At 32.3% G+C, this 21,822-nt stretch overlaps 1 protein-coding gene across 2 annotated transcripts in view; it reads right to left on the bottom strand.

The window, feature by feature from the left end:
* Positions 1-21,540, bottom strand: part of LOC111063661 — a 29,931-nt gene extending 8,391 nt beyond the window's left edge. Inside the window, exons 1-3 of one of the 2 annotated variants that reach the window (XR_005573033.1) lie at positions 21,409-21,485; positions 20,622-20,709; positions 737-956 (exon numbers count right to left, since the gene is read on the bottom strand). Coding sequence is in view for 1 of the 2 variants with exons in the window: in XM_039441611.1 (XP_039297545.1) it covers positions 737-956; positions 21,409-21,448 (260 nt within the window). In the remaining variant the exon portion in view is untranslated. Of the gene's footprint in view, positions 1-736; positions 957-20,621; positions 20,710-21,408 lie in introns of both variants that reach the window. The other variant, XM_039441611.1, reaches the window with a different exon arrangement.
* Between the last annotated feature and the right edge of the window lie 282 nt (positions 21,541-21,822).

The raw sequence follows: 21,822 nt of genomic DNA, 5'->3' as shown, positions 1-21,822 counted from the left end.
ATTTGATCTTAACATTTTTCAAGAAAAATCTATAAATAAAGCATTACTTACCGTATAAAATTAGACAGTTGGAAAGATATAAGAAGAAAAAATAATTTAAATGGATAAATGTGATAGTCTAATGATTGAAAAAAAATGAGAGAGCTTGAAATGAAAAGATGAGGAGTAGATGGAAATGAAAGCAATGGCAAAATGAGGAAAGAGAGCTGGAATGCCATTAAATGACGGATAAATACTTGTGTGTCAACCAATACAAAACTTGTTGACCACTCGTCATTTAAGAAACAACTTGGAATTATACATTGAAAATTATTTATATAGATTTGAATACATATACTTTGTCTATTATTTCTCATTTATATACTTTTATTATTCAATCAGAATTCAGGTTGCACAAAAGCCGGTTAAATTTTAACCGTGATCAATTTTACGAGAACCAATGAGAGGTCTTCTTGATAAGACGACTTCTCTGATTGGTTCTCGTGGAATTAATCATGGTTAAAATTTAACCGACTTTTGTGCAACCGGCTTAGTCAGTTCCTTCTATCCCAGTAATTCTATGAGTTTAGAACTTCATGATTCATTATAAGATGTCTGTAGGAATTTATTTGTTCTTTTCAAATTCATCGGATCAATTACATTCATGGAAATTCATTGAAATTTAGGTAAATAATTCAATTTAAACTTATACTTTAAAATACTAGCAGGCCTGACGCTTGGCAATTGAATTACTAACCTGAAATTTTTGGAATCTGTCCTGGGATTGTCAGCTACTTGGAACAATGGAATCTGCTTATTGAAAGCTGCTCCATTGGGAGAGCTTATGAGTGGTTTAGCTACACTGAAATCACCCCTCAACCTGTCCTGATCGAAAGCTGATCTCTGACTCTCTCCCCAAACCCATTTTCTGTCTGCAAGTGACCTCTGCCCGTATGATGTGAGCACTAGTGAAAATACTGCAAAACAATATTGTAATTTAACATGAATGATAACATTTTCAATATGCGAGAACAAAGGAAATACAAGTGAGTATTTTCTGTTCAATAGTGAAGGAGATACTATGATTATATTCATCCTATAATAAGAGGCAGTACATAGGAATGCGTTTCAATTCAATTAAATTCGATTTATTTTGCATCCTAAACATCTGATAATCAGATAGAGGATGAGTCAAAAAAGAGCAGCCTTGGAAAGGTTCTAAACACATATCACAATCACATTGATAAAATACTGTAATAAATTATACAATAATCACATAAATTTTTTTTTCAACGCAGTCGAAATTACCTATGTGCGAAGGCCTGGGTTGAATCAAAGACAAGGAACAATATTTATTACTCCTGCAGAAATTCATCCACCTGGCCTTTCAAGCAACATCCTCTTTAACAATCCTCAGTATTTTCGTAAGTCCGCTATGTCTGTAATATCCTGAGGAAGCCTATTAAATATTTTTAGGCCCATATATTGCGTTTGTGCAACTCTTTTGTATAACTATTCACGGAAATTTACAGAGATATGGGTAACAAATTATAGAAATAGCGATTTTTCCTTTGATTTCAGTTCCAATTAAAGCGATTAACTCCGTGATCGCGTTGTTATTAAGTCGCTTGGATAAGATAAGAAACATGTAATTCAATCATATATACGATAGGCCGGGGGGAAAACGATGAGAGCAAAAAATTGAATTTAAGATGTTGATGATAATATCAATCTATAGCTCAATTCCGTTACCAAACTTCTAACTTAACTAACTTATTAGTTGGGGGAAAACCGATGAGATCAAGAGATATAAGAATTGGTCACCGATTTATTAATAGAATTTGGAATAATAATGGATAGAATGTATGCATAAAATATTATTGGTTTATAATATGTATTAAAATGTATTACAATTATCGAGAAAATTTCTATGATTACATAATTTTAAGCTAGTTCATAATATTGGGAAATTAAGTGGAATTGTTGAATTAATAATAAAATAGTATTCAGCGTTTGATTCTAGCCCAGTTAGAAGGTATTCAGTTTCAAACTTTCAACTTCAATGTTTTTGGCTTTCATGTTTTCTAGTTTATGATATATTTTTGGACGTAAAAGATTCTTAGCAGAGCAGTGAAGATTAGTAAAGACGTAACCTATATTTTTTGGAAAATGTAATTTTTTATAAAAATTTGAGAGAATAACAGCTTCAGGTTTAGCCTGTGTGTTTTTCTCTCACAATAATAACTCATCACATGATTTGTGAATAGATAATGAGTTAAATGTTTTGGATGCAGTCTTCAACTACCCAAATGCTGCAGCTATTGCTACTTTGCAAATTGTAATACCTTGGAAATGTTAGCTACAAATTCTAGTAGGTCTATACATGAGTAAGGTAGAGTGAAATTTTATCCTGTACATATAATATTTCCTCAATTCAAAAGGTATGGACAAAGAGGGGGGTAAGAAAATAGCAAAAGGAGGTCGGTAACCAAATTTGAATTCGATTCGAAACTAAAAAAAACTGTAATGCGAACGAAATGAATAAATCTAGTTTGAAGATATGGTTGATAGCGGCTGAAATATTAGAAAAAACTTCAATTTGCAAGAAATCTCCTTCTAATTACCTGGTGGTCCTACGTCATACAGATGAAAAAGGTAATTACTTTTCCTATTATAATGGTTTCTCTCACCTTGAATATTATAGTTGGAATCTCAAAGATTAGAATTTCATTTCAGTGTTTGCAAAATAATGAGGGGTTATTACCATGTGGGATCTGGATCATCCATAACGAGTGTAATATTACATTTTTCTCGATTAAAATCGAATCTTCAATTCGAGATCTATAAAACTTGATAGTGAATATCAGGGTAATCAATATGTGGACAACTTTTAACTGAGGATTTATCGTAAATAATTGTGTTGCACATTCCATGGTATCACCAAAACAGAGTAAACAGAATTAACAGATCATTATAAATATAGAGGATATATAAATTCAAAATAACAGTTTCGAAATAAAGTTTTATTGAGAACAAATGTAAAATGTAAATTCTAAACTTGTAATTTATAATTTTTTGGAATTTAATATCAGTGACGTGTTCATGAAGTCGTCACTGGTTTGAGGTGTGGCTTTGCTCTGTACCTTGTTAGCTTCTCTCTAAAAAATGGTGGCTGGCTGTGTGTTCTAATTTTGTGCTCTCTGAATATTTTTCTGTTTAATTGAAATTTATAATGTTTTAAATTGAGTTTTGAACAGTTTTATGGTGTTCTAAGTTTGTATAATTTGTATTGTGTGTCTACTAGCCTATAGCCATTGTTTTTCAACTATATAAATGGATAAGTATTCAGCTTGTAATGATGCTAGATGTTTAAGTGTGTAAGGTATTATTTTGTAGATTTATGTTGTATATTGCCAAAATTCTTATGAAGATTATAAGTTGATTTGCTCTGAAAACTGGATTTCTCATTCATAAGCAATAGATCCATTCATAATTGATCAAGAATCTTCCATTTTGGAGCCGATAACTTTTTTTAGGTTAATAGGTTAGAAATGCTATCCAACCTATTCTGGAGAAATTGGTAGCAGCAAATGGTACGCCCTGGTGTGGGACTTAAACTACAAAATATATCCCTGGTTATGAAAAATTATTAGTAGGCTGATGTCTTGATAGGTTATGAATGGTATGCTGCTGAATGGGAGGTCAGTTCTGGAGTGGTCAAGTTTTAATGAATAGATATCAGTGCATATTACAAAATGGCAAACATTAAAAATGATCTGAATCTTATAGCGTTCTTAACACAAAAGTTTGATGAGCAAAATGCTAAGATTGATAATTTGAAACAAGATCAAAGTGCTAGGTTTGATGATATGAAGCAAGAATCTGCTAGCATAAGACTAGAGCAGGTTAGTATAAACCTTCTATTAAAAGATACACATGAAACATTGATTGATAATCATGAAGATGAAAGCAAATTGAAGCAGGATGATAGTAGTGTGGAGATACAAGATCAATTATTTCAAGTTTCAGATAATGTAGGCCTAGTTACTGTTATTGAAAAAGTAAATCCTAGTGAGATAGTAGAATTGAGTAATGTAGTAGGTAGGGAGTTGTCTTTATTGAAAGTCAACAGTAAAGAAAGTAGTATTGCCAAATTGAAAGTTAGGAAAACAGTAAATAAAGTGAATGTTTACATGAGACAGGTTTCTGTAGAGGTTAGGAACAATGTAAACAAAATGAATCTTGCTTTGTATCAAGTTGATGAATTCAACTTTCAACTGAAAATTGAAAAGGTGTATGCAAAGCATTATCTAGTGAACATGACTGACTTTTGTAAGCAAAATGGCTTTGTTGAAACAAATGAACCCATGAATAAAATTTGTTCTTGAAGAAAACAAAGCACAAAGTCACCATTGATGTGTTAGTATTCAAAGGTTGTTTCAAGTTGCTTACTTACAAGATGATGACTGTGAATCACATGATGAAAGGGTATTCCCCGGCACTATGTTATGATTAGGAATCCTGTGTTATGCCGGGATTCAGAATAGCATAATCGCTATGCAGTGTATGGTAAGAGTCCATAATTGTGTCTTTTTTCTTTCCTGAAGCCTATTTTTCTTGGCCCTTAATCGTTTCAAATTTTGATTCTTTCCTGTCTTTGTGTAATGTTCAGTAAATTTCTTCTATGATGCATATCTTAACCAATCTTGTCCATTGTCATTTAAATTTGTATTTTTTCTGAAATAATTTTGGAAGTTAAGATAGTAGATAATTTTCCCAATCTTTAAATTGTTGATAAAACTTAACTTTTCTAAAATCTATCTATTGTAGTGTAAATAATAATTGTTTGCTTGGGGTATATTTTTCCATCATGTATTACATATTTTGATTATGTCTATTTTTTGTCAGGTATCATATTAGGTAACTAGGTTTTTCAGAGCAAATTATGTCCCATTTTCTCATTTTCAGTATATTTTTATTAAATATACTTCCTTATGAAAGTTTAGTACTGACATGTAGGATAGGCTCTAATTAATCTTTCTCTTCCTTGTATTATTTAGGAAATTTATTTACCCAATTTTCTTTTTCTCTTATTTGTATTTTTTAGGGAACTTATTTAGCCTACCCATTATCCATCTTGATCGTCTTTGTATTGTAATCTTGAAATGGTTTGTACTTATTATACAGTCTTCAAATTCTGAAATTATTTAAAAAATAAATGGTTCAATTTAGAACATGCTGAAATTTAATCTTATGTATAAATTCTTTTGTTATAATAATAAAACTTCAAAATTTGAAAGTATTAATGAATTGTGTCGCCATATATATGAGATGTTCAATATAAATGAAAGTTAACTCGAATAATAATGTTTTCATTAAATAAAAACGTCTTGTCATATTATTAATTGAAATGAGTTAAAGGTTAACATTTCTCTAAAGTTTTTGTAATTGATGTCTTTTTCTAAATGTTAAAAAAAACTGTTTGTTCTATAAATTTTGATGATTGATTATCGTTTGAAATGGATGCTGGAGTGTATGTAGAATTTTTAGTGGGGTTTGTTGATTAGAATTTTGCTGGTATGTGATTGTTTTTTGAGATGGAAACCAATTATTGCCTAAAGAAGGAATAACAGAGGTTATGACTTAGAGAGGCAGTAATGAGATAATATTTTTTGTGTTGATTACTTATGTTGATTGCCATAGATGCAGATTAATAATGTTGATTGCCATAGATGCAGATGATTACTTATGAATATTGATTGCCTTTGAAGCAAAATATTATTGATGTTTTGAATGATTTCTTGTTTAATGATTGATAGTAAAGTTTTGTCATGAAATGTAGTTTGTGTTTAGAACATTGAAAAGTCGAAATAAACTATAGTATTCAACAAACGATGATTAATAATATTGAATAATTTGCTTTTTATAAAATATTTGAACAGTGAATAAATGGAAATGAAATTATTTTTTTTATTAAAATTTTGTAATTGATATTTCTATAGAGTTTGAGGAAATTTCACAATTTATGTATTGCTGACTGTAAAATAAGATGTTAACAAATTTCATTTTTATATTGATTATATACTTAGAAATGATTTTCATGTGTATTAGTTTGTATTGGTAGCCTAATCAAAATTTTCTTTTTAGTTTATAAGCATTTTAAAATAACAAGTACAGTATGGACATTAACATCAAAATAATTATCACATGAATCTCGAAATCAACAACAAGTGAACGCCATGAAGAGTGTTAAGAACATTTGGGTGATTTTCGAACTAGTGTGACTCATTAATTGAATATCTACACCAATACCTACACCAATGCCAACGCCAATATCTACGCCAATATCTACACCAATAACTACGCCGATATCTACACTGATGTCTACACCAATGTCTGCGCCAATGTCGAAGCCAATGCCTACAACAATGCTGATGCCAATGCCTACACCAATGCCGACACCAATGCATACGCCAATGACAATGCCAACGCCTATTGCTGACCATGTAACTCAAACTTCAACACTACCACATTACCTGGAGGTAATTGCCATCCATGTTCACGTTCACAACTTTGAATTCAGAATAACAGTCACAGTATCATGAAAGAATTGATTCAAAAAATCCTCTCCTAAATTATTCCTGTATGCAGAACTCTAAACCTTGAAAGCTGAAAATATCAAAAAACCAAACCTTACCTAAATTAATCCTCACCTAAGTTAATCCTGTATGCAGCGTCTATCTCTTTTCCTAAAAACAAATAACATTGTCATTTCAAGCCTGAAATGTACATTGTATAATTATATGATACAAAACTTATGTGACTCTGTATCGAGTTTGTTATGCAGCCTTCTACTACAAGCATGAGGCAATGCTAACTGAGATGTCACCTGTATTGAGTTTGGTATGCAGCCGTCTACTACAAGCATGAGGCAATGCTAACTGAGATGTCACCTGTATCGAGTTTGGTATGCAGCCGTCTACTACAAGCATGAGGCAATGCTAACTGAGATGTCACCTGTATCGAGTTTGGTATGCATCAGTCAACTACAAGTATCAGCCCAACACTACGTGCATCCAGATCAGCCCAACACTACGAGTATTCGGATCAGCCCAACACTGATGTCATCACACTGGAGTCACACTTAACTGAAATTCATACTGAGTGCCTTAACGGACTGTTTTCCAAAATTTACATCGATAAAATCAACCGTGTCAATAGTGAAAGAAATGAACATTTTTTGATTTATTGAAATTTTATGTGAAAATTAAATGTAACAATTCATCAATTCATTTAAAAAAAATTTTTTTTATTCAACATACTAAATTTTTTTATGCAATAAAAAATTGAATTTTTCTATCTATTAAATTTATGTGCAATTTCAAAAACTATTCTTCATATATATTAAACTTTCCATTGAGATATTTTCCTTAAATTATAAAGCTAAATCAAAAGTAATTTTGATATTCTTTATTTTGAAATATTGTTTAGAAATATATAACAAATGCTATTGATGAATTTTTATGATAATTTTCAATTATAGTCGACATGTAATGTTTTTATAGAAAAAATTGTTACTGTTCTCAAATTTAATTTCAACATTTTCCATTTGTTTCAATGTAAATTTTTTTTCTTTAAATTCTCAAACAGTAAAATTTTTTATGTCAAGAGGGGGGTATTTGTAATATTACATTTTTCTCGATTAAAATCGAATCTTCAATTCGAGATCTATAAAACTTGATAGTAAATATCAGAGTAATCGATATGTGGACAACTTTTAACTGAGGATTTATCGTAAATAATTGTGTTGCACATTCCATGGTATCACCAAAACAGAGTAAACAGAATTAACAGATCATTATAAATATAGAGGATATATAAATTCAAAATAACAGTTTCGAAATAAAGTTTTATTGAGAACAAATGTAAAATGTAAATTCTAAACTTGTAATTTATAATTTTTTGGAATTTAATATCGGTGACGTGTTCATGAAGTTGTCACTGGTTTGAGGTGTGGCTTTGCTCTGTACCTTGTTAGCTTCTCTCTAAAAAATGGTGGCTGGCTATGTGTTCTAATTTTGTGCTCTCTGAATATTTTTCTGTTTAATTGAAATTTATAATGTTTTAAATTGAGTTTTGAAAAGTTTTATGGTGTTCTAAGTTTGTATAATTTGTTTTGTGTGTCTACAAGCCTATAGCCATTGTTTTTCAACCATATAAATGGATAAGTATTTAGCTTGTAATGATGCTAGATGTTTAAGTGTGTAAGGTATTATTTTGTGGATTTATGTTGTATATTGCCAAAATTCTTATGAAGATTATAAGTTGATTTGCTCTGAAAACTGGATTTCTCATTCATAAGCAATAGATCCATTCATAATTTATCAAGAATCTACCATTTTGGAGCCGATTACTTTCTTTAGGTTAATAGGTGAGAAATGCTATCCAACCTATTCAGGAGAAATTGGTAGCACGACATGAGGACCAATGGATGTTTGAGATTAACTATCGATTTTCATTGAAGACTTTTGTCCTGATTTCATGGTATTCGAATAGCATAACCCGACTACTCCTAATATTAATTTATGTGAGTTAATGAATAATTGCTTTTATTTTAAATTATTTCCAAGATAATATTTCACAAGAATATATTTACAGTTATATAACAAGCATTAAACCCTTGCTCAACGACCGTCAGGGTGAAATTTCGTGAGTGTAATCAACTATAATGTGTATGTAATGAATTTTCACTTCATAATATTGAAAAACTCATTTGAATAAATACCCAAGTACTTGAGTATCATATACAGTGCTGAAAACTATACTTCTTAAATTTTTTTCCCTATTTAGCGCTGTTCTTCACGGATAACGATAATCTAGAAGTATAATAAAAGGCTTCATGAGTGGAACAATAGAAAGGTATGTGAGTTTGTATGGAGTATATTATACAATTTTGTTAATCAAGCCCAAGTTTATAATGATTAATACATAGGATTGGATGAGATATCATTTCAAAAATCATGAATAGTCAAATAAATGTTCGGGAGAGTTGTCTGGTATCAGACACAGTCTTAGATTTTCTCATAAAGAACTAGCTAAATCATAATTGAATGTACAGTTTAAATTGTACCTCAATTCATACATCATATGATACTTCATGAATTTGCTATAATTATTCAATCTTCAAATCCAAACAGGAAAATTTATAAACTCTTTATTTATAAATCACCTGATTCTAAAAGTGGTGGGTGGAATCGGACAGATATAAGATATAATAAATTCAGTTTTAATATCACGAATAAATTTAATAATTCTCAGATTAATTAAATATTGCCGTGCTACCAATTTTTCCTTAATCGGTTGGAATAGCATTTAACACCTATTAACCTAAGGATAGTTGTCGGCTATCTTATTATCGGCTAATTGTGAATGGATCTATCGCCTATGAATGAGAAATCCAGTTTTCAGAGCAAATTAACTTATAATCTTCAGATGAATTTATACAAATACACAAAGAACTATATCTTAAGCCTAATTTTTTAGAGTTACTACAAACTAAAATACTTATCTAGTTTACAGTTGAAAAACAGTGGCTATTGGCTTGAATACACAAATAGCTAATTATGAACAAAACAGAACACTAAAAATTTGTTTAAAACTCAATTTAAAACATTAATAAACGAAAATGATTCAGAGCAAAATTTTACAACAACACACGTAGCCAGCCATTTTTCTAGAGAAGCAGAACAGGAAAAACCTAAGTTACAAATCACAGAGCCAACGCCTCCAACATTACAGACACGTCACCAAAAATTTATAAATTACAAGTTTAGAATTCACATTCTACATCTGTTCTCAATAAAACTTTATTTTGAAACTGTTATTTTAAACTTTCATATATATTCTCTATTTAAATAAACTATTTATTCTGTTTCTCAGCCCCGGTGACACCATGGAACAATGCAACAATCATTTACGATAAAAAATTCTCCGTCGAAAAGTTTGTCCGTCTATTGATGACTCTGATATTTACTATAAAGTTCCATAGATCTCGAATTGAAGATTCGATTTCAATGTGAGAAGAAAATGTAATATTACAATATTACAGTATCTTTGTCCTTTATTCTGAAGGACAAGGTAATTTTTACAAGGATAAACTAGTTAGAACATTTGAAAATCTATTGAATAACTCTGAAAAAATCCATAAAAAACGAATGAATATTATCTAAATATATAGTCTTCCTATACTAAAGAAGGATTTAAGGGCACGCCACACCAGCTCGCTACCGCGGCGGTAGCGAAGTTTTAAAAATCGCTAGCCATGTATTCAGGTTGAGCGCGCCACACCGAGTTCGCTACCGCGGCGGTAGTACGGCGCACTACCACCTACGACCGCCTGCTAGGCGATTCAACAAAAGTTCGCTGAGAGGTAGTATGGCGGACAAAGCGAGCTCAGTGTGGCGCGCTCAACCTGAATATATGGCAGGCGATTCGAAGAGGTAGCGCAGTGCTGAGTGCTGGGGCCCATTTCACAAAGGTACAAGTAGGTTACAAGTCTTGTTGCCAACCATGGTTTTGGAGAACAGCTGATTACTAGCGTTTCACAAAAGCAGAATTGTAAACTTGTAGTTACAATGAATGTCTACAAGTTTACAAGTGATTTGCTTGTTACAAACAAGTGTTTCACAAAGATTTTCATTGTAGCCAACAATTTTTGTCAAAATTACTTGTTCATAACTATGAAATTTTTACCGAGGTGGAAAGCTATGTAAAGGATTTACAAGTGATCATTAAAATGATTTTAAATATTCAATAAATATTTCTAATAATCAAAAATGCCCTATATCCCTCTAAAATTGATTATTTTGGAAATATATGCATCTGGAAATAAAATTTAATAATTTCCAAAATAGTTATTAATGTGTTACCTCATAGGTTATGTGTACTATAGTATATATACACAGTATATATAGTATACATTATATATAGTACATCTACTATATATATACAGAGTACATATAGTGTGTAGGTTACAAATTCATCAATAAATGAAGTAGACTGTACAAAAAACATTATATTGCTTTCAAATATTTTCAAAGTAATTATTGAAAAGTACAAGTAACCTTTATAAAGGATGAAAAAAGGAAATCATCATGAAAATAGGTTATGTTTACTATTGAAGTACTTGTAGACTTGTAAAATTGTAAACTTGTAAACTTGTAGATCATAAATTTTTGTGAAACGTGAGTACTTGTAAACTTGTAACTACAAGTACTTGTTCGTAACCATGGTTGGTAATAATACTTGTACCTTTGTGAAATAGGCCCCAGTAGTCACGCCCTCCCCCCACTACTAGACTCACTACTCGGAGACTACCGCTAGCGGACGTTTTTCGGTGTGGCGTGCTCAGCAGAGAAAACTACCACCAGCGGTACTACCTCGGCGGTACCGGCGAGCTTGGTGTGGCGAGTCCTTTACTCTCAAACCTATCTATCTGTTCGTAGATTTTTTGTCATGTACACTTCTTTGTTCTACAGCTAATCTATCAGCGACGATCTAATTACTGGAGCGGTGGCAGGATAAGGAACGCTATTGTTACGTTAACCTACCTAGCAAACTGTACAGTAGCGACGTAACATGCAAAATTATTATTTCATACTCGGACAGTCTCAATTCAGGATGTTTGAAAAGCGGTCAGCTTTCAGCACTAATAACCCCCAAACATAAAGTGCTGGGATTACTAAAGATTTCATCTGCTCTGATTTCCCGATAAAACTAGTGGTTCCAGTCGGCTGCTTGGCTCTTAACCGAGTTTTCTTCTTCTTCTTCTTTTTCTCCTTCTACTTCTTCTTCCTCCTCCTCCTCCACCTCCTCTTTACCATTTTTTCAAGACGATTCTTGTTTGAGTGAAATAAATCAGTTTTAAAACACTTTCCTTTTTTTGGTTCTCATCACCTTATCGTCGCTTCTTCTTCCTTCATCGTTCCTTCTCAATAATAGTTTTCACGTTTTCCTGGGTTCTTATACAGCTACACACGAAAATAACCGGATGAGTGTATATGCAACATCCCCAAATAAAGGAAGAAGAGTTGATCCACTTTGTCCACAGCTGATTATAAAGAAACATTCATCAATATTTTTATAATATACCTGACGATTCACCGGGCTATTTTCGTGTAGTCTACTATAGTAATTCTCTGAAATTATACTTTTAAGTAGTCTTATCAAAATACATGAATGATAAATTAAGAAATCTGATATAAAACTCTTCATCTTCTCTAATATTATCTTCTCACAGTTTTTCTTTTTCGTTTGTCCGTTCTCATTCTACTTCTCTGCATAGTCCGAACAGTCATTGTTTGACTATCACGCCAGCGATTCATTATCGGCCTACTCGACTGCTGGCTCTATTGGGAAGTAGGTAATTATCAAGTTATACCTGGCCTGGCTGGACTGCATTGCGAAAGTGCTTTATCGGAGGTGTTGGAAAAACAAACAGCCAACAGGTCTATAGCCATTGTTTTTTAATTTTCTTCTCTACTACAATCCGACAGCCTGCAGCCGTACTGTTTGTTGAACATAGCAAAAATTGCCATAGTACTGACTTATAGTGAGATCCACTTTAAACCGTCAGTATTCCTTTTATTAAATGAAATCAACGCTTTCCATTCAAACAATGCTAACTGGAGTGAATTATTATATAGAAGAAACACGTTTCATCAAGCCTGTAACCGCAGCAATAGAAGAATATATATTAGGCCTACAATGAGATATAGAATACAATATTAAACCTCTAACAAGCTTTCATTATCTTAAGTACCCAGCATCTATTATTCGCATTCTCTATCTCAGCAAACACTAGCAAGGAAAGAAAATATACTCTAAAACGTGAAGGTTGAATAATGCGATAGCATCTAACTAAACTTGCTGACAGATTAATGAGATCTAACATCTACTTTTCCAGTCACACCCACACCTGCCCTCTCTCCGAAATTCCATCAAGAGTTGACGAGTCTGAAGGATATTTTCGTCCACAAAAAAGATTTCTCATAAAATTATTCACTACAAAAACTGCCAAAAAATTTAAAAGTCTAACTGAAAAGGACTTTAGTCGATATAATCTTTACTAACGTTAGGTTTATCGAATAACCCATTCAGGTACTCTCTGGTTAGTATGAATAATCGATGCTCTACTGTACTTTTAATTATCATTCCATGGAAGGGCGCAGCACTTCTAAATTAGAAATTTCCAATTTTATCTGTTCTTGAGCAGCAAAATAGACCTCTCAATAATTTAATTAATGAATTACTTGACTATCCTTTTTTTGGGTGAATCGACATTAATTTTCCAGTTACATCGACAACCCAAGATCAACTTCATTGTTTTTTTATATTTTTAGATAAATTATAATACCCTATTATGTCATATTATATAATTCTATGACCTATTTACATTTTATTTATCATAATATATTATGCATACCCTATTATTTATAATGTTATATCCAAATGATTGCACCAGTTCCATTTTTTTTTTCATTTATAATTACGTCGTAAGAGATAAAATACCTGTTATAAAATAGTAGATCTGAAGCCTACTTTTACTGTGTATAGTAATTCCTGTTCATTTTACATTTGCAAGTACCAGAGAGAATAAGGTTACAATAAGGTTATTCTGCTATCTTTTCTCTATGTAGGTACCTTCCAATTCAGTTGATAACTTGGTTTCAATACACATGTGTATTGGCACGTGTACTGATACGCGATCATTTTATACGCCAGTTGTTTATATTGCCGATTGATTGGCTTTTTATGTGGTAATAATAGCTGTTCTCTTGTATTGTCTATTGGCTTCCTCACGTATGATGAAGTCGGTGCATTTGATATTATGAACTGAGTCGTTGCAGTGATTAGGTATGAAGCTACAACTTTGTGGCTTCTTTGGCACCACAACCTCACAGTAATTCATCAAATCGAGCTCTATTCATACTCTATCTAGCAATAAATCGTCTTTATTGATTGGCAAACTAAAATAATTTCTCATTGAATCATTCTTCAAATATTCAAATCTTCAAAGTTTCACCGTCAAATTGTTATAATATTACTCTATAAACTCAACATAATTTATAACTTCAACAATATTTCACAATCACCAAGTAGCTAACAGAAGTTAAAGTCTGATTTGAACCACGAAATAATTAGAAATAAAATCCTATTGTACTCTCAAATCCCCCCAAAAATCAGTCCATATTGTATATTCACACCATTCGCTATTTCTACAAAATTTTGCTTCTGCTACATTATTTCTAAAATTTGAACATTATTACATCGACAAAGCATAATATATAGTTGATATCATTGATATATTACAAATATATGTTTAATACGAAGATCATACAGCAATACAACCATTTATACACATGTACAACATAATGTAGTATTATAGAGAACATATAGCATAAGAAGAGACATGGTATCGTTTTTGTTCCTAATTCCAAACTGATTTTTTGTTAACTAAGGATTACTGTCGACTACTGTTCATTATTACTGTCTTGCTGACAATATTTATTACTGTTTCACTCTCACGCTGGGTGAGAGTGTAAAAACGGCACTGTATGAGAAATAATACTACCAGCGTCAGTAGCGTCACATAAGTTTCACGAAAAAAACTACTAGGTCTACTATCGATTTGAGTTAACATTGAAAATTGGAACATAAACGCCGTATACCATGGGATATCTTCTTGTGCTATATTTTCTCTATGGTAGTATGCACTGGTCTTTTAGCAACTTGAGAATGAGAGCAGGAATTTGAAGGCGAGAGTAGAGTACCGTTCCACAACTGACACCTCCAGACTTGGACTCGTGCGTCATGCAGTGCATTGTCTGAATAATATTATCATTTCCACTAGTATGTAACATTGGCGTATTGACCAAGGTCATCATAACTATAAATTTCTTAGCAGTAGTGAGTACAATATTGGACTCATCCTTGATCGGTCGAGGTTATAATTATCATATGATTCGTTGGCCTATGACCTTGACGTCTGTAGGTAGGTAGGAACTTATCCCAGTAGGCGTAAGTGACCTAGCTTAGTATTTGACTATACGTTTATCATTTCAGCCTTATCTGGTCGTTAATAATGGATTGGAATTCCCCAAACATTACACACACAGCAACAGGTTTGACATTGATTCTCGAATTTCTGCAAAATTGGAAAACCAGTAATGTAAACCAGATGACTCATGACTGGATCACAACAATAGGGAATAGAAATTGGAAAGAGAAGTATAATAATAATTATTCTTACTTGACGGATGAAACTGTACGGCAGGCCAAGTCTGTTATTTGTCGCATGTGATATCAGCTAAGGAGCAAGTTGACATTGACTCACAAATTATTCAAATTTCACTCTCAAGTATTCGTCATTATGGACGGAATATCGAAAATAGGTAGTTACTGAATTATACAGACTATGGCTTTGACAAAGAAACTTAAGAGACCTATAACCGGCTACTCTAATATTAAGTTTTATAAACTGGGAAAAAAACTTATTAAAAAGATCCCAAGTTGCAATTATTTCTATGTTTCAATGACTAAAAACTAAATTATAGACTTTTCAGTGGTAATTGTGAGAAATTAATATGATTCTCTTAGTCGATGATAAGCGTTTTTTTCTGCTGTAGTTGATGCCCACATAAGCCGTAGTCTTCGCTATTTTTTTATAATGATGGGAGTTGAATAAACCTAAAGTTTTAACTGGATTCCGGACCAGCGGGAAGTGAGTGATTTTATTTTTAAGAGTAAGCTCATTTTTTACGGTATTGAAAACTAGAGGGGAGCTGGCAACAAGTGATCACCGGTCAGGCCTATTAATTGAGCTTTCGTCACTTATCAGAGAGCTGAGATTGGATTTATGATGTTTCAAATTAAAGTGAGTTCCAAGTATTAATCAATTATACATACTGTGATAGGATAAATATTCATTAAAAGAGAATATTAAACTCGATTTCTGACTGGAATGATGGATTATGATATAAATCATAATGTAGACAACTAGACATCACATATTGTATTGGAATCGCTTCACCCAGCAGTCTTGAATGGGTGTAAAGGACATGTCTTTAAACCTTCAGTAGCTTTCAATGACAATTTCAAATATATTTAAATGTTTTATCAATCATATTCTAAAGCTAACTATGAGCCTTATCTATATTAAGGGTTTTATTGATGATGCCATGGCAGTATTTCCAATGAGACTACAGTAATGAAAAAAATATTTGTATTGTAGGATAATATGATGCGCTTTTGCTATTGCAAATATCAAGAAAAAATATAAAATCAACTTGTCAGTATCTCTTCCAGAGAATCAAATCAAATATATATTTTTCACATTGAATTACAAAAAAATGTGAAATTACATGAATTCAATTATAAATAAAATTATATTAATTTAAATAGAAAATGATAGATTATTACATTGATGTTACTATACAGTGGCGTGGAATTGCCCCAAGAAGACTATAGGCCTACGTCTGTGAATGGGGGAGAGTTGTTGCATGAAGAATAGAGTAACCCGTAACACGTATCTTTATCTGTGCTATGTACTAATGTACTTAACTTTATGTTTTATACAACCTCTATAAATGAATGTAACTGATGTTTATTTGAAAAATACGTTATCAGTAGCAGAGCAGAGTTGATTATAAATTTACAAGTGGGAGAAAGGGAACCTAAGACCAGCAATGAAGCGAAAAATTAATATTTGAATTGAGTTGGTATGCTAAATGTAAGGTAAATGGAGCAATTCCTCAGTTTCAATCCAGCCTATGCCAAAAAGCCACTCGACCAACCTACTTTTATACACCACGTCGTCGCAACCCTCAGCCTACCTGATGTCGTCTGGCAAATTCCTGTAGATAATATTTGAGCTAGGTAGTATAGTGATTTGAGTTCTATTCCATGCATTAATCTAGGTGTTGAATATCTATGGTTGTTCCTGATTCGTGTTTCGTAATTGTAAATTACAAATTTTCATGTGATTGAAATCTGGAAAGATACCTAGATGATTTTAAAACTTATACCGGTACTGCCAAGTTCCTGTTTTGGAGTATGCCAACATCTCATTGAGAAAATGATGGTACGCTGATGAATTGTTATCAAATGAAAAATACCTTGAGGAGTTCTTGTAATCAGATACATAAGAAATCATCGAAATAGAATTAAATGAAGGAAAGCAAAATATGAAAGTAGAATGAGAGATTGCAGATGGATAAGTGCAAACTATTTCTTAACTCTTCCTTTGTAGTGTGATCTTAGTGTAGTCTTGCGCGTTTTCCATATTACACGCTTATCTCTAGCATCCGTTTGAATCAAGTTTCACCAATTTTTCAATAATTAGCGTATTCGGTGGCCTTGAATGGTTGGAATTAGTTGTTGATTAGAATTATTGCGAAATTCGATTGAAATAATTCTCAGACAACCTTGTAAGTTAACAGTTCACCGTGAACTTCCTCGATTTTCTGCAAAGTAACAACGAAGTTGAGTTGGCAGAGATAAATATATGCTCACTCATCTTTATATACTACTTAAATATATTCTACAGATTTCCAGGTATAATATTCCGACCAATCAGCAATGTGGGCCTAATTGGCCATGACATATACACATGATAAATATTATTACAAAACTCACATGGAATGTCGAAGGATTTCGCCATATTTTGACCTTACTCATTTTTTATTATTTAGAAATAGTAGCGCACGTCACACATACACAACATCTTTCCACAAATTATTCCCTTGCAGTAAGACGACACTGACAACACACACAAACGCAACGCTAATCGCAGTTTGAACTTAGATCAAAAATAATTATGACATCTTTAGTGATCGGAGATCAAGTACTCATTGTTGGCTGGTGGACCTCTAATAAAATTAATGAATCACTTTTTGCTATTAGAAAAAACGACCAGCAGTCAGATATTTTACAATAAATGAATTAATCACTCACTTTGACAACGAGATCTTTCGGCAGGTTCGCCATCTTCTTGGTTTTCCATTTGGAAAACGCGCATAGCACAGTATTCAGACAGACGGGAGGAACCCTCCTCGGCGGGTGTTCAAAAATGTAGCATAACTTAACGTACACTGTCTGCATATAACTACTTGTTGAAGTTTGATTTTTTTTCTCCGTCTGTATGCGTTCGCTTTAAGCTCAAGTATCCAGATGCACAAATAACTATTATCCGTGAGTAGACTCTCCCTAGAAATTTGGCCTTTCCCCTCTTGAGAAATCGATGTAGGTACTATTCTTCCGATGAATGAGAATTAATGACAGAGAAATAATATAGAATAGTTGTAACACACTATTATCTGTATCTTTCCTCAGTGATGTATTCAGAGAGCGGAGTTCTAGGGGTCCGGAAAACTCCTCCCAGATGGTTCGAATTGGCCTATGTCAATTTTCATAATTCATTAGAACTCACCTACTCATGTCATAAACTGCTTGCAATATGCAATGCACTACAGCTTACAAGGGAATTTTCGATGAAACATTTCTCGACAGCACAAATCAGTACTTTTTTACATTTATAAATCTATATGGATTGCCTTGAGTCTCAAGTTAAAAATTGTAGTATTTTTTAATTGATAACAATTTTACTGCATGCTAGTAAAACGTTAAGGAAAGGATACTAGAATTATTATCCATGTGATTCGCTGTGCTGCACTTGAGGTATAAATTATTTTATATTCAATAGTTTCAAGTCTTAGCTTAACTACCAAGGTTCTGCATTAATCCAACAATAGTTTCTAACAAGGAAATTATTTTATATTACCTATTGAAACTGTGCATGAATGCGTAATTCATGATGCAAGAATGAATTTTCATTCTCCAATCGTTGTCTATTCATCTCCAACAAATGAATAGAAGAGTTTAAGAGAACGCTCAGTTCAAATTTACGTTTCCCACAAAGTCTAAAGAAATAAAATCTCATTTAAACTATTAGGCGCATATAATTGTAACAATAATAATGACTATGATTAGACGGTATTCCTTGGAAATTATTGTAAACAGATAGAGAGTGATTCAATAATATGCTTTACAGACACAAAATTATAGGAAAGTAATTTTGAATTTGAAATCAGATGAGCTGGTTACGATTGTTGGTTTATTCATTAAAAGAACAATGTTTATGCACTCAAAAATATCTATTCACCCATGATATCATTTCAGATACATGTTGACAAGCTATAATTAAGAGAATGATGATTGAAAAGCGTTTTTAAGCAATAGAAAAAAATCAAATCCTATGTCATGTAATTTTAAAACACTGAAAATTAAAAAAACTAAATATAGAACAATAAAAAGTTCCTCTGTGTAGATTATTTGTCCAAATGATTTTATAAATAAATGTATTTATGAGAAAAAATATAAAATTGCATAGTTCTTATACCTGCAGAGATTTGAAGTAGACTATATCTTCTAATCCACTTACACTATCATTGTCTGCTTCAGATGTGTCATTTCTACTTTCGTTCAAAATTCTGTCAATTCCAGAGTTACTGAGTGCTATTTTTCAATTCAAAATAATCCTTAGAACATACTACACTAAATATAAGTCAAATCACGCACTAAACAATAGTGTACATCTTATAAAAAAAAATAAAAAGAATACACCATGCAAAAAATAACACTACTGGTATCTATTCGTAAAATATCTGCAACAATGCTCATAAGTAAATGAGTAATTGTTAACTAGCTACTGTAACTAGTGCTATAACTTCGAAAACCTGTTGTAATAGATGGCACGACTGCTGGACGCAGTCGGGGCAATATTCATTCTTGTAGAACAAAAATACTTATTTGGTGCAGGAAAAATACGAATAGATACCATTCCAGGGTTAAATGAAAATCCTCTTAACGCTACAAATTAGCTGAACAAACTGTAGCCTACATTATACGTAACATTTAATAACATACATACATATATTCTTTGAATTCACCACCCATGCTTCACTCACTTTTTCACTCTTACGCATCCTATACTTCTCCAGGGTTACAAATATTGTGAATGGAACTATCTAGGGTCACAAATGTTGTGAAAGGAATTATAACATCTGACTAATCAAAATTTTGATTTATCAAATGGAATAGAGAAATTTTGTATAGTATTGAAAATACATAATTATTTGTTCGTTTTTATTTTATCAACTACAATATTCTAGGTTATATTCTGCTTCATTTATGTATTTATCTTGTTTTTAATGATTAAGAATACTGATTCGAATTCAATTATTAGGGTCAAGACACATGAAGCGTTTTTTCAGGCGCTTATGCACTGGCAGCGGACTAGTCGGCAGGGCAGGAAGCTCTCCGATTGTCTGATTATCAGCTGATTGGGTTGCTGTTCGGGAATCGGCATAAATAATAGCGTAATTGAACCCAGGTTGGAAATTTCTTTTGTAATACAACATGATGCTCAGGATCATGACTGATGGAAGTAATACGCAGAATGTTTTCCCGAACCCTGTGATATTTAGTATTCAATTATTATTATGATTATTATTAAATTGTCGGTGGATACTCTGTACTAAGATTAAGACTTTGTTCACCTTAATATTGAAGCAGCCATAGCTTACCTTTCAATGTTGTAGGCTCAAAATTTTACCCGTTGAATGGACAATTAACAAATTAACTTTTGAGATAGGAAAAGTGAGAACCTGAAAACTGAATCCATATTATTTTGTCAACTGTCTCTCAGCTTCTAACTTTATGGAGTATCAAGAAGAGAAGAAAATAACAAATTTTTCAAACTAAACTATAATAATAAATTCGATTTTGACTTGATAAAGAGGGTTTTTACTAAAATAGCAACTCATTTCAAAAATCATTGTGGTCACAAGCCTTTAAAATTAGTGAGTAGCTGTTCAATACTTTCGATCTATACGGTACTTGTTAAGGTGGCTTGGACTTGTCGGTTGATTGCTTGTTAATTAATAAAAATGCGAATTGAAAAAATTATAGAATTTTTCATCCAATCAAACTTTGAACATAAGTTGTCTTAATGTTTTCTGCTGAGTCTGATAATCAAGCTGAATTGAAGCTTGAGTGTTGAAAACAAGTTGAAAATAATAGAATTTAAGCACAACTTCGAAAATGTTTAAACAGAATATCAAGAACGATGAGTAGGCTAGATAAACTGAAGCGATCGAAGTAACTTGAAGAATGAATTACAAATCTGAGCTTTGAAAGTGCATTAAGTTCAAGAACGCATCACAACGTCCAACAAAATTTCAAACCTTGAATTGAAACGACTACTATGATTCAATTAAAAACAAAATTACAAAGTGGTTGAAGTGGAAAATATATAAGAATAAGATAGAATAAAAGAGATACAATGGATAAGTACAAGATACGAGCACTTACAGGTTAGACCTAGTAGCGTTGATGGCGTTTTAGAAGGCATGTTGATGTGGACACGGCGACTTGCATTGACTGATTGATCAGCAGCAAGCTACCTTATCATAATCAGTCGCTGGCTCTGCTTCTACCCCCACCCACTCAGCGGAGACCAAGACAAGTGGAATACCGTGACCTCGTTCCCACCTTTCCAAGTCACTGTCACATAGACATAATATGCGAAATGCCTCTTTTGAGGGTGGTCATGTCTCGCTGGGATTCCCTCTCGTCGAGTATATACATATTTATTATATAATAAATAGATAGTACATAATAGTATACATAGTAGTACACTACGGTATATCATAAATAGACGATAGTATGTATATACTATGAGCAGTATTACTTGAACCACTCACGAACCTTACCAGAACGAATATT

Source organism: Nilaparvata lugens, chromosome X (genome assembly GCF_014356525.2).
Source record: "Nilaparvata lugens isolate BPH chromosome X, ASM1435652v1, whole genome shotgun sequence".
Lineage (NCBI taxonomy): Eukaryota > Metazoa > Arthropoda > Insecta > Hemiptera > Delphacidae > Nilaparvata > Nilaparvata lugens.
The sequence above is the reverse complement of the archived record's forward strand: the minus strand, read 5'-3'. Positions and strand labels throughout refer to the sequence as shown.